At 33.2% G+C, this 14,301-nt stretch overlaps 1 protein-coding gene across 2 annotated transcripts in view; it reads left to right on the top strand.

Annotated features, from left to right (window-relative positions):
* SOS1 (SOS Ras/Rac guanine nucleotide exchange factor 1) overlaps window positions 1–14,301 on the top strand; it is a 157,337-nt gene that overhangs the window by 120,463 nt on the left and 22,573 nt on the right. For both annotated transcript variants that reach the window (XM_060168550.1, XM_060168551.1), the window contains exons 11-15: window positions 7,618–7,699; window positions 8,457–8,579; window positions 9,089–9,192; window positions 10,340–10,562; window positions 11,673–11,792. In XM_060168550.1, the coding sequence (XP_060024533.1) occupies window positions 7,618–7,699; window positions 8,457–8,579; window positions 9,089–9,192; window positions 10,340–10,562; window positions 11,673–11,792 (652 nt within the window). The remainder of the gene's footprint in view (window positions 1–7,617; window positions 7,700–8,456; window positions 8,580–9,088; window positions 9,193–10,339; window positions 10,563–11,672; window positions 11,793–14,301) is intronic.

Raw genomic sequence — 14,301 nt, forward strand, 5'->3', positions numbered from 1 at the left:
AAATGAAATATGTGAAAGCTCTTGATAAATATAAACTTATTTTCAAAGAATGCTTTTATTACAAAGACATATAAAATCAAACACAGCTCTTATAAGTGCTATTCTTAAATAGTTGAATGTGTAAGTTAACTTCCATCCCCAAACTTTTTGCTTAAATATATTTCTATCTCTAGGATATGTGTGTTTCTGGGGAAATTTCTCCAGTTTTGAAAGTCCTTCAAATGGGTTCTCAGTTTTCTCTGGAAACTATTCTGGCACCAGTTGAATCTGGTAGTTCTTTTGCTAGTCTTTTCCATAGTGAAATAATAGTGTTTTCCGTAGGCTAATTTTAAAAGCAGTTTGGGTCCTTTAAGTGTATATGATTTGGTAGTAGCAGGCAGTAACTGAAACATGTTGAATATAATGAAAGAAGACTCTGGGATTCCAGTTTTACTATTGATTTTTCACCTAGAAACTTCTGTAGTCAGTATATTCATTTTACTGACCCAAAAATAAAAAACAGATCAAAGCACAGAAAATTTAAATAAGCTGCCGAGGATTCTACATGAAAAATAGATTATTCTGTCATCTTTTTTTACATATGAAACTTATTTTGAGAGGTACAATTTTCCGTAATTAATATGACCTGTTTATTTAGTTGATGACCATCAGCTTCTTTAAGATCTAGAATACAGCTTAAAAAAATGTTTTTATTCATTACCTGAAATTTGTAGTTGCAAAATTGTTATTTCTTTGCTACTTTTGCAGGAATTTTTAAGGTTATAAAGGTTCAGGTTATTCTTCTTGCCACATTATTCTGATTTTTGTGTCTTGGAAGATTCACAGAACTTTTTATCATAAACATTCTAAACTATTCATCGTTTTAAGTACCTTTGTTTTGGGTTCTTAGACTATTTAGAGTAGAATTAATCCTTAGATTCTTATCTATGTGAGGCAGAAGTTGTTTTTTTTTTCTTTCTGTAGAGCAATACAAGTGGCAGATGCTAAAGAAGACTTGCTAGTGTTTACTATCACAAGTTAGTGGTATTTGATTTGGAAAATATTTTCAAATTTCAAAATTTTTAATATAATTGTTTCTTTAAAGCTCCTATTGTTAATGATAAAAATTTTCTTTACTGCTTGCTTTATTTCACAGAACTGACTTATGATTATTAATAAGCAGTTATAGAACTACAAGTAAATATTTTTTTTTCAGGGGACTGTGCCTTTTATTTTTTGAATGAGGAAACTTCAAAACAAGCAAAACTAGAACAAGCATAGCTTGATAGTTTTTCTTTAGTCTTGGCAGTCTTTTCTCCTTAACGTACACAATGCTAGCTAAGTCTGTAGACACAGTACTTTTGCTATAGTGTTTTATTAGTTACTTTTGATAGTTGCTCTCATTTACATTAATTTTTAGCTTTTGAATAGAATAACTTAAATGGTTTTATTTCTAGTTAATATAAAACACTTAATTTATAGAACTTTGCAAAGTTAGGTGTATTCAAATTTAAATTGACAAGATTTTTTACTTTTTTAAAATGTTAAAGTTTTTTTAAAAATTCCTTTCATTAATTTCTTGAGGAATAAAAAGCCACTGTTGGGTTCAGAAGTGTTGTAGCTAAGTTTTTTGACATTTTTCTTTCCTATCTTATTTTGAAGCTTAATTGAATATTTTAATTTATGTCATAAATATATTACTAGTGTAACTAAAACCCGTAAGCAGCTTTCATGAATTGTGATTTACCGTACACACGGTACGGTAAATAATTAATAAGTATTATTAGCTTATTTGACTTCTGTAAGGTCTGTGACTGAATGTATTACTGGCAATATAGAATGTGTTTTTAATAGACCATGTATGAACTTGTAAAACATGAAAGCAGCTATTTTTTAAGGTCTTTTCCAGCTCAGATGGACTCTTGGTCCTCACTACAATGATAATAGATCAGCTATTTGTTTAAAGAACTGTTGGTCTGCTCTATTTAATTTTGGTTCAGTTGGTTGATAGGTATTTTATCAGAGAACATACAGTGCAAGTTGTGGCTTACACTGAAACAAAAACTAAAATTTAACTTGCATATTTTTATTACATTGTATAGAATTATAATAAGAGACATTGGCTGTAATAAATGAGAAAAATCCAATAACTAATAAGCACTACTTTCAGACATTATCATAAAAGAAAACTTGTTTAACCTTACTTAGTTCAGACTTCATTGTGGCTTCAACCAGCTTCATCACTCAAGTGTTTTAACAGTAATTTATGAAACAGAGCTATAGATCTTAGATGATCAATCCTTCACTTTATAGACCAAAACCCAAGGCCCCTGAAGTTTGTGATTTGCCAGAAATCATACCAGTTAATTGCAGAAAGAGGACTAGAAATTAGGTTTCTTGACTCTTGAAATAGAGTATACTTGATACCATGTTACACTGACTCATAAATTTTTTCATTTTTAGAATATAATTTTTATTATGTATATTGAATAGTAAAAATAAAGAGAATTACTTGCTTGGTTTGAATTGCCAGTAATATAAACAGTTTGTTCACTTCTGGGCAAACACAGGTCTACTATGAAGATATAGTCAGAGTACTGTTATTTTTCTTACTGAAATAGGTAATAAATTCTGACTATAGATAACTTCTATTTTAATGCATAGATTTTAGTTTATATTTAGATGTTGGTCATTATAATTTTAGTTTTTAACAAAATCCAGTCAGTCTATTGGTGGTGTTTGCTCTGTAAATGTAGGTGAATTAGAAGGTGCTTAACTGTTGCTCAAAAGAATTGCAACAGGGTTTTATGTGGGATCTAATTTATAGTGCCTCAGGACCAGTGTTTCTAGACATACAATAATTAGTTAACTACATCAGAACTTCAGAATTCATCTGAAATGGTGTGGGGGGAAATTGTCTAGTCGAGTGGATCATTCTGCATCTGGTAAGGATGTGAAGAGACTTTTACCTACCGTAAGAAAGCACAAAGCAATATACATAAAAAGCAGAAGATGAAAGTAGGAATTTCACTTCTGTTACAGAGTTGTAGGAAATAATTTAGTACAAATTAATTATTGAGACTTTAAAACAACATGGGTGAAGAAATATGGTATGTCTGGTTTTGATAGTCTCTCTTAGAGAAATGAGATGACTTTGTGGTAGGGGTCTTTCAGAACTGACATTATATGGAAATAAAAGCTTTTCATACTGAATTGTGGGGAAAAGGTGTTTCCCATGCATGGTGAATTTCTCTTTTAAAGAAAATGGTATTGAAAAAATTTAAGCCAGTTGATATTTTTCTTTAAAGTATTTACTGCTATTTTATGCCCTCATATAGAAAATTTGCAAAAAACTGCGTTAGATTTCTTTGGAGTTTGTGTCCTGTATAAGCTCAGTTCGGGTGTTTTAACTTTTAAAAAAATCTTTTGAACGAATTTTTGATCTATAGGGCAGTGCTGTTCTATTTTTAAACTCTCTGATTTTTTTTTTTAAGTGTGTGTGCGTCAGCATAGCGTCTGTTTCCTTTTTTAAGGAATTCAAGAGTGATTGTTTATAAATCCTTGTTGAGGAGCTTATTGTTTCTTGTAGCGTTTTAAATGGCTGTATTAAAGGGAGAATTATCACATGAACAGACATCCTGATTAACGGTGTTTCACTATGGTGGTTGGGGGAGGGGTATTTACATAAATAACTCTATGTAACAAATATTTCATAAATTTATTGACCTTGCCAATAAAAATGTGTTAAAAAAGGATTAAATTTATCACCTCGAATCTAGTATGCTGTATTCTGAACATTAATGTAAATATACTCTGATTTCCTAAGATTTTGAAGAATTGTACAATAAAATATTATCAAAGAAAATAGCTTTAGAATGAGGGAGACAGGCAGCTAGAAGGCCAGCAGAAAATAGAAAACACGGCTCATATTTGAAATAGCCTGGGCCGAGACCGGGGACTTGATGGTAGAGTTGGCAGGTACTTGTACACACAGAGAGGTTGGGTAGACGGAGGCGGAGCAGCTAGTGAACATGGTGGACATCTGAGTCCAGGGCTTTGAGGGCAGAAAAGAGTGTTACCTAAAATGGTGAAGAAGAAAAACCACAGAGGATGTTTTTGCCATTGCTCGTATTGAAATCCATTAGGGGTTGTGTTTGAGAAAGAGGTTTGTGGAATTACATCCACTAGCGATAAACAGAAAGAGGAGAATATCGAAATAGTTGATTTTCAATTTCTCCACAAATATTTGTGCTTATGTTTTAAAACCAAATCAGCCTGGCTTTTATATTTTTAACGCATTTGCCTTCCATCTGTCTCTGAAACATCACTTTATAATACAGGTGGATAACAGAGGCAGTGTAAAACTTAGCTATTATCATTGTCTGATAAATGTAAGTAGGTACTTTGTTTTCCTATAAAATTATATAACCTGTCCTTATTGACGGATACTTTTAAAATATCTAAGTATTTTAGTCCTTTGTATCATCAATAAGATAAAGGTTTCCAGTGATTAGTGTGACATATGTGTCACTATCACTGCAATGGAGAAATCAATAGAAATAAAAATAGCTTCTGGAATATGGAATTTTGTGCAAAATTTCAAATATAGATGTTATGTCCTCTCTTAATATAAGTTTTTCATTCATTAGCAATTTCCCACTGCTTTAGAAACTAGAAACAGAGCCTAAATTAATACAAGCCTGGGAATATATGCAGCCTTTAAGATGTTTTTTGAAAGTACTTAAACTCTTGCCAATTTTTCTTGGTTTATTTTTAGCTTCTGCTGGTTTTTTCTGTTGGCAAGACTGCTCTAATTTCTAATCAAGCTAAAAACAACTTAAACTTGAGTCACTTTAGAAGTTAATACAACAGTGATGATTGTGGGAGTGTTTATTGCACCGCCAGCTTCAGAAACTCCTCTTCTGAATAGTGTACAGGAAGGTACAGCTGCTACTTCCTAAAATCTGGAAGAAGGCTTAACAAGAATTACAGAATCACAATTAGACTGCTAATTTCTCAATGACTTTAGTGCCTTTAACCAAGATTAGCAGTTTACAGCTTCATTCTGAGTTAATCATTTATGTGAATTTCTACAGTGATTATGTAACTCATGGATTCATTCTTTATATTTAGCTCTCACAGCTTTGGAAACCTTAACAGATCCTTTAATCCAGGGAGGTCAGGTGATAATGGCAGAAAAAAGCAGTAAATCAGAAATCACACGATCTAGATTCTGGTTCCATCTCTTTCACTCTATTGTGTGACTTTAGATAACTCTTAGTTACTTCTGTCATATGTAGAAAGGGAAAAACAGCAGCCGCCCTGCTCACTTCACAGAAATCATATGGAATGAATTATGTGAATGCTCTTTGAATTCATTACGTAACAGACATCAGGAATTGATGTGATCCCTTTTGACTGATGTGGCACTGAGGCACATCATGACTTTCCCAGCATTGTCATCAGTTAGTAAAGCACTGAAATGGCCAGAAGTTTTGGTATAAGATGAAAAGGCTGTTTTAAAATAGTTTGCCTTTAAAAATAGCCAGTTTTCTTAAAACATACTTTAATTCACTTAGAACTTGCTTTTATTGTTTTTCAACTTAAAAGTATCTTTGATATCCCACAACTTTTTAGCCTGACTTAGGTGGCATTTGAGAAGAAATGGATCTGGATATTGATTTTAGACTTTTAGACTAAAATAAACTTTTCTTTTAAAAAAGGGAGAGGTTACCCTTAATTTTGGAACACAGCTCAGGGATATTTGGAGCACTCTGTACTAAGGGTCTGGCCTCTCCAACAGTGACAGCTCAGCATCTCTACAGTGGCCACTGCTTTTGCTTCCTAAGTACATGATGTTTGAGTAGCCTCACCTTTACAAATAGATTTGCAGAACAGGAAGAAGATTCTTGAAAGGGAGGATTGTGATGAAACCGATATAAATCTCTGTTTTAAAATCTTGTACAGCCTTCTGTTTTAAAATCTTTTCTTCTGGTTGAGACATTAGTCTTTAACGTTTGAGGAACTCTGTAACTGAAGACAAACAATAAAATACCAACAAAGAGGAAATTACTAAAGGATTGTATCTATTTAAATCACTTTTATCAGTAACCCACTCTAGCCTCAGAAGGTATGAAGCTAAAGGAGAAGAGGGCCATTTAAAACCAATATATTTTTATTATGTAAATTTTTCTTTAACTTAAAAATTTATTATAATCTTAAATTCAAGGTTGTCTGATATTTAAATCAATTCATTATCTTGATGACCACATATACCAATAGATTGGAAATAGATTTCTATTTTATGATAAATCCATGAATTTGATTTTGGCGGGGGTGGGGGGGAAGTTAACATAGTAATTTTATTTTAAGGCTCAATTTAGGGTGATTCTTAATCAGACAGAATCAGACTAAATAGAGATTTTCCATGCAAATGAATTTGATTCTTGCTAAATCCTATGCTAATAACAGACATTGTATTTCTTATAAAGAATCCATAGTGTGTAGCCTAACAAAAATAAAGGTAGTTGCTACTCTCAATAAATTTATCATTAAATTATAGCTTACCATTCCTTAGTGATGTGAAGCAGGAAAAGGATACTCCCAATAAAAACACTCAAGTTAATGAATTCTCCCCTCCTCCTTTTTAAAGACTCTTACAACTAAATGTGGACCTTGATGAAATTTGAGTTACAGTGAGTGGTGAGTGTTTTTTTTATTCCCCATTATGGGAAGATGTCTCCCGCCACCCACAACTCCCTTTATTGCAGATGATAGCCCAGGTCTCTTGTGCTGATGACAGCAGCCTTTCTCCACAACTCAGGGAGAATACTGTCAAGGAGAGACTCAAGTAGGCAGGCCTGGAGAGGTGATCACACTCAGTCAGCTTCCTGCTTTACTTCATGAAGTATGAATGAAAAGCAAATCCTTTCATGGAAGGAGTTGAAGACTCCCGCTCTTATGATTGAACTCTCATTGCGTCTACTTGCAATGAAAGTAATTAAAAGTTGTGAATAGAGCCAAATCAACATATTCTTACACATTTAATAGTTTTAATAACATAGGTATTTATAAGCATCTTTTAGCAGTTTTAATTAAGACTTTTAGCACATAAAACCATTTAGAAACTATTTAACTTAATCTACAACATTATGAGATCCAATTTCCAGTTGTGTGCTCTATTAACATGATTTAAAGAAATCCAGATAACTAATCCAGATAAACTAGTCTGAAGAGCAGGAAAAGTAATGGGTTATTGCTGTGGCCTTTCTGTTTACAAGGGAGATAAACCAACTGGTGATGTTCTGAGATCCACATAGCACATGGAAGCTTGCTTTTATGCTCTGCCTTTCTTCCCTTTGTATTCCTGTGGCCAATAATGAGTTTAATATCAGCTAGTCAGAGTGTGCAGAGGTCAAGAAATAAGTTGATGTAAAATTTTAGTATCAATGATTTTGCCACTAATTTAGGAAGAAACTAAAGTTAGCAGTTGATTTTAAAGTCCAAAGCATTCTGTGTGGTCAAAACATTTTGGGACTTTTAAAATTGACTATTTAATCTCTTTTGAAAATGTAAATAATAGTTTTAATCATTCTGAATAAAAGATTTTAATAAGATATTTTTCCTTTTTCTTCATAGATCCCAATTTTGTTCGGACATTTCTTACAACATATAGATCCTTTTGTAAACCTCAAGAACTACTGAGTCTTATAATAGAAAGGTCTGTCAATTTAAAATGTTTAAATTCTTTGTTCTTTTTTTTAATGAGATTGAGCTAAGATATGGAAATATATTGAATGAGCTTTAAGTTGTCATTCATGAATACTTTAAGAAGAAAATCTCTTGGATGACCATTTATTTTATAATATGTTAGCTTTGATTATTTAAATACAAAAATAGGCAAACTTTTTTACATGGAAACTCAGTATGTGAAATTTCAAATTTACAGAATTAATCAAGTTAAAGACTATAAAAATGTAGAATTTAGGCTCTGGAAATACAAATTTTAATGATTTAAATGTTCTAAACAGAATTTTTCAAATACACCACATGTTGAGGAAAATAGAGTGAACAAGCACTGTAATCAAGAAAAGTGTTTCATGTACCCAAAGAGCAGTCAGCTTTTCAGAACTTACCCTTAAAAAGTTTTATGTTGGCTGATTTAGAGTAATTACTCAAGCCAAAAATGAATATCATTCCCTTAACTTTATAATCACACTTATTTTTAGACTTTGCATGTGTTCTTTATTATGTTTCTAGTTGGTTTTATTTATATTGGCAAGTATTAATTTCCTCTTAAAAAATTAAATCATTAGTCTTTACATTATAGAATCCTCACTTGTTTTCACTGATGTGTATATCCTTAGTATTTTTTCCAGTGCTCTCGATTGTGCTGACTAGTGAAAAGATTTGTAGTTTTCTGTTTGCATAATTTGATATCATTGATCTTTTCATTAGTTTGTTCTGTTTTATGTTAGGTTTGAAATTCCAGAGCCTGAGCCAACAGAAGCTGATCGCATAGCTATAGAGAATGGAGATCAGCCCTTGAGTGCAGAACTAAAAAGGTTTAGAAAAGAATATATACAGCCTGTACAACTGCGGTAAGCATTAAATAGATAACTGAAGTAAATAAGCTTTTGTTGAATTTTTGTTTCAGAGTTAAATAAGGATGTTTCCCAAGCAAGGAGGAAGTAACATGTAAAATGAATGAAGTAAAGAGGAATTATCAGAAATTACCGTATAAGTCTTAACATAGAATTTTGAAAGTGGTAGGCCACATATAAGATTAAAGTTGACCCTTGAACAACGTGGGGGTTAAGGACACTGACCCTTGGCACAGTAGAAAATCCACAGTCAGCCCTCTGAATCTGTGGTTCTGCATCCACAGATTGAACCACCTGCCTAGGGTGTAGTACTGTGGTATAGATTTAGTGGGGAAAAAAAAATCCAAGTGTAAGTGGAGCCGTGCAGTTCAAACCCTGTTATTCAAGGGTCAGCTGTATTTAATTTGGTAAGAGTTACTCTGTTTTCATTTATACCACTCATTGTGATAAATGTTTATGTCCGAGTTCCCATGTAATTCGATTCTTCTTCTGTGTTAATGCCATAGAGTATTAAATGTATGTCGGCACTGGGTAGAGCACCACTTCTACGATTTTGAAAGAGATGCAGATCTTTTGCAGCGAATGGAGGAATTTATTGGAACAGTAAGAGGTATTTTTTTTTAAGTACCTTAGTTTTATGTGTAATAAAAGTACCAATATGGTAACTATCAACTGACATCACTACTGCTCAGTGTAGTTAAGAGGTATTTGTAATAATGCTAGCATAACCAACTGGAAAAGTTAAAATTTTTTGCCAGTTTTGACCTACAAATTGTTTAATAATCATCCTGTTGATCCAATGAATTTTCATTTAGTAAATCAACTTACTGATATTTTGGAATTGGATAGAAAAAGGTCTCAATTTATGCTGTCTTAACACATCTGAAAATATGTGTACCAAAGGACAATTAGGAACTGTTGTGCCATTATAACATCACGATGGAGGTTGACTGGGACACAGGTGAATAGTGCATAACATATCAGAGAGGCAACAGAGCATACTGAACCTGAGAGCTGAGAAACAAGCGTTCTCTTCCAAACACTGCCACTCACTAGATAAATGACTCTGGCAAAATCATTTTGATTCTTTAGACTTCAGTTTCCTTTTCAGTAACATGAGGAGCTAGGCTTAATGATCTCCAGTTCCCCTTCTAGTTTTAAAGATACTTTGATTGTATAGGTCTAAGGATGTCCTAGACAAACTTGTTTCTATTTCCATCATACACTTTAAATGAGAATCAAAAAATAAAGTGTTAAATAATAGTACTTTCATGCATAGTACAGAACGAAGCCACATAGAAAGCTCACACAAAATGAAGGAGTCCTCTGCACTGTTTGGTTTATAAAATGCAAAGTTTGTTAGATTAACAGCTAATGTTGTATGTTCTATCATTATAAATCTTATTTGTGCAAGATATATCTTTTTTGGAGAGGATTATAAAATAATATTTTGAACTGAAGTTTAGAACAATAGAGGTGAAAAGTTTCTACAAATAAATTACTTTCTCTTATTTAAAAAGGATATGAAAGAATATATACCAAACTATTAACAGTGGTTATCCACTTGAAGAAAACTGAGATTGGGATAGGGAATAGGGAAACGGTAAAAGGGAACTTCATTTTTTAATTTTGATCATTTGAAACTTTTTATAGCAAAGATATATTCAGGTATCACTTATACGATTTTAAACTATTTTTTAAAAATAAAATATTGACTAAAATGTTTAAACGTTATTTTTAATGTAATGTTATTTCAGGTAAAGCAATGAAAAAGTGGGTTGAATCCATCACTAAAATAATCCAAAGGAAAAAAATTGCAAGAGACAATGGACCAGGTCATAATATTACATTTCAGAGTTCACCCCCTACAGTTGAGTGGCATATAAGCAGACCTGGGCACATAGAGACTTTTGACCTGCTCACCTTACACCCAATAGAAATTGCTCGACAACTCACTTTACTTGAATCAGATCTATATCGGTATGTAATTTGATGTTCAAGCTGAAAAATCCTTTCAAATGAGTTAACTTTTAAAATGAAATGCTGATCCCTGCCATGTAGGATTGTTATAAGACATAAATGAGATAGTACATGAAGTGTCTTGTAATAAGGCCTGATGTATGGAAGGCTCCTCTTTCACTCCCTCATCCTCTTTACTCTATCTGGATTTACAGCCTCTCTCTTTCTGCAGTCACCCCTAGTTGGTAAAGTTAAGTTCAGATCCTGGCTTTACCAATTGTTGGCTTGGTATCCTTGGGCAACTTTAACCTTCTCGTGTAACTTTTATCCCTCTGCTGCTTAGTTTCCTCAACAGTAAAATGGGGCTAATGATGGTACCTACTCCTGGAGCTGTTGTGCAAGGTTTAAAATAGTCCATATATTTACAGCATGTAGCACATTGCCCAGCACAGAGTAAGGGCTCAATGAGGTAGCTACTGCCATTGTCCTTGAGAACTTAAGTCATTGCCATTTAGCCTTTTATAGTTTTCCTACATTGATATAATTACTATCTCAAAAAAATGTCTGTTTCTAGTTTTAAATTTGGACTATTTAGATTTCAAACTATTTAATTTTGTAAAAACTAAATGAAAAAAGGAACTAAATTTATAGATCTCCCACCAAAAATCATCACTGTTTCCAAAATCAGTGTTAGAATGTATTTTATTTCTTTCCCAGTACCCTTCCCAGGAGGGTTTTTTTCCCCCTCCTTTAGGAGGGGAAAAAAAAAAAAGATTTATGAATGCAGTGATTACTATACCCTCATTGGACTGATTATTATAACATTATCATTTATTTAAAAGAATTATCCCAAACTACTTTCTCACCCTAATTTGTTAGATAATATTTATAAGTGCTGGGAAAGATACTATGAAGAAATCCCAACCTTGCCCAAAGCAAAATGGTACTATAAAGCAGTAAAAAAAAAAGTACACAGGTACATGCATACAAAGTTTTTTTAAATCTATAGAAAACGATGCAAAATTATAATGTTTTTGTTCTTGTTTTCATAAACCTTTTACCTCATTTACTTAATAAAACAGTATACTAGAGGGAAAAGTATCACATAGAATTATGTCTTGATGATTTCAGAGCTGTACAGCCATCAGAATTAGTTGGAAGTGTGTGGACAAAGGAAGACAAAGAAATTAATTCTCCTAATCTTCTGAAAATGATCCGGCATACCACTAATCTCACTCTGTGGTTTGAGAAGTAAGTATTACTGATCTTCTTACATTTCATAGCAGTTATGTTATAAATTTCACTGCAATTCTATTTGTCTCATGTCTTTTTTGTTGTTCCTCTGTTCCTCCTTTTTTTTGCACTGACTGAATAATTTTCTAATGCAGCATTTTAAGTTACTTTATTAATGATTATTTTTAGGTTTGCCACATACATTATAACAGAATTAGCTTCAGATTTATACCAGAATTCTAGTGATATGTAGAAATGTTAATCCTCTGTGGCTCTATTCACTCCCTCCCTTTTGTGGTATTGTAATATATATTACATATAATTAACGATGTAGATCTAACAATACGTTGTTATAATTATTGCTTTACTACCATTTGCCATTATTTTCTTAGCCTGTTACAGCTTTGCTCTCACCCACTCTTTGTGTAGTTATTGGCAATGTATTTCACATACATTACATTTCTCTATGTTATAGGCCCAACAATACATTACATACACATTATTTTATACAATTGCTTTTTAAATCAGTTAAGAAAAGCAATAAGGAAAAAAATAGGCATTTATAGTGTTTTTTATAATCATATAATTACCTTTACCAGTGCTCTTTGTGTGGATTCATATTACCATCTGGGGTCACTTGCTTCCAGCTTGAAGAACTTGCAGTATAATTTCTTATATGGTGGGTCTGCTAGCAACAAATTCTCTTAGTTTTTGTTTATATGGGAAGGTCTTTGTTTTGCCTTCATTTTTTAAACAATACTTCTCTTCAAGTTTAACTATTTTTTTCTTCTGTCAGTTCAAATGGACTATTGAGTCCCTCTAGTAAAATTTTTATTTAACTATTGTACTTTTCAAATCCAGAGTTTCCATTTGGTTTCTTTTATAATTCCTGTGTCTTTTAGGATACTCCCTATTGGTGCACATTGTAATCATACCCTCCCTTTACTTTTTAAATATACTTTCCTTTAGTTCTGTGAACAAATTCAGAATGGCTACTTTGAAATCTTTTTTTGTTAAATCTGACATATCAGGTCTGTCTTGCAGGCAGTTTACTGTTGCCTGTGTTTTCCCCCAGTGAAGCCTGACATTTTAGAGGTCAGAGGGGTAGGGAGCCCTGTGTTCTTGGCTGTCTGGGCTAACTGCCCCCCACCCTACCAACCCCGCAAGGTTCTCTGAGGAATGAGGGTAGAGGAAGTCTTGGTTCAGATACTACAAACTCTTGCCTCTCTTACTGAATTGTTGTACATTTTCCTGAATAGATGTTTCTCTGTCTTTTTTAAAATTAATTATTTGTTTGTTCGTTTATTTATTTATTTATTTATTTTTGGCTGCATTGGGTCTTCATTGCTGCACGCAGACTTTCTCTAGCTGCAGCGAATGGGGGCTACTCTTCATTGCGGTGGCTTCTCGTTGCAGAACATGGGCTCTAGGCATGCAAGCTTCATTAGTTGTGGCACGTGGGCTCAGTAGTTGTGGCTCACGGGCTCTAGAGCACAGGCTCAGTAGCTGTGGTGCACGGGCTTAGTTGCTCTGCGGCATGTGGGATCTTCCCGGACCAGGGATCGAACCCATGTTCCCTGCATTGGCAGGCGGATTCTTAACCGCTGCACCACCAGAGAAGTCTGAGTAGATGTTTCTTTATTTGCCATTTGCTCTTAGGGGCATTTCCAGAGACTGCTAGAACTTTATATATATAATTATATATATAATTTTCACCAGTTTCCCTGAGGAGTAAGTAAACAGAACTTCTTACACTGTCATGTCAAAAGTCCAGAATCTCAATACAATTTTATAATTGGAGCCAAATATTAGAGTTTTATGTATTGGCCATATTTTTTATGATCTTGACCCAAGTTGCCACAGATCATATTGGCATTATCAGAACACAAGACCAGTGACATAAAGGAATGACTGGAATGTGAGCTAGAGTGTGGATAAAGACCAGAAAGCAATTCCTAACGAGAAATAAGTCATCTGAAAGTTAGGACTTCCTTCTATTTATGTTATTACTTCTTAGCCTCTAAAAAGTAAAACTTTGGAATTTGCCCGCTGTTGCTCAAGTCAAATAACTACACTTCAGTTGCAGAAGCGCTTTGCCATCATAATAATTAAAAGTTATGTCTATAAAGAGGAAACATAACTCATAAGACATACAGACCATTTTCATTTCTGTCCTGTTTTTTAATAGATTACTGAGAAGGCGGCCATTTCCTGATCTTTTTCCTTTCTCTTTTTGCTTTTTTTAATTGTGGTAAGATTTTTTTCAGTGTACAAATACAGTATTATTATCTATAGGCATAATGTGCAGCAGATCTCTAGAATTTATTTATCTTGTGTAAATAAGTGCTAATCAACATGAACGTATACATGAACATGTATAAACGTACATGTTGATTAGCAACTCCCCATTTCCCCCTCCCCCAGCCCCTGGCAACCATCATTTTGTTCTTTGCTTCTATGAGTCTATTTTAGATACCTCATATATGTAGAATCATGCAGTATTTGTCCTTCTATGACTGGCTTATTT

Source organism: Lagenorhynchus albirostris, chromosome 13 (assembly GCF_949774975.1).
Source record: "Lagenorhynchus albirostris chromosome 13, mLagAlb1.1, whole genome shotgun sequence".
Lineage (NCBI taxonomy): Eukaryota > Metazoa > Chordata > Mammalia > Artiodactyla > Delphinidae > Lagenorhynchus > Lagenorhynchus albirostris.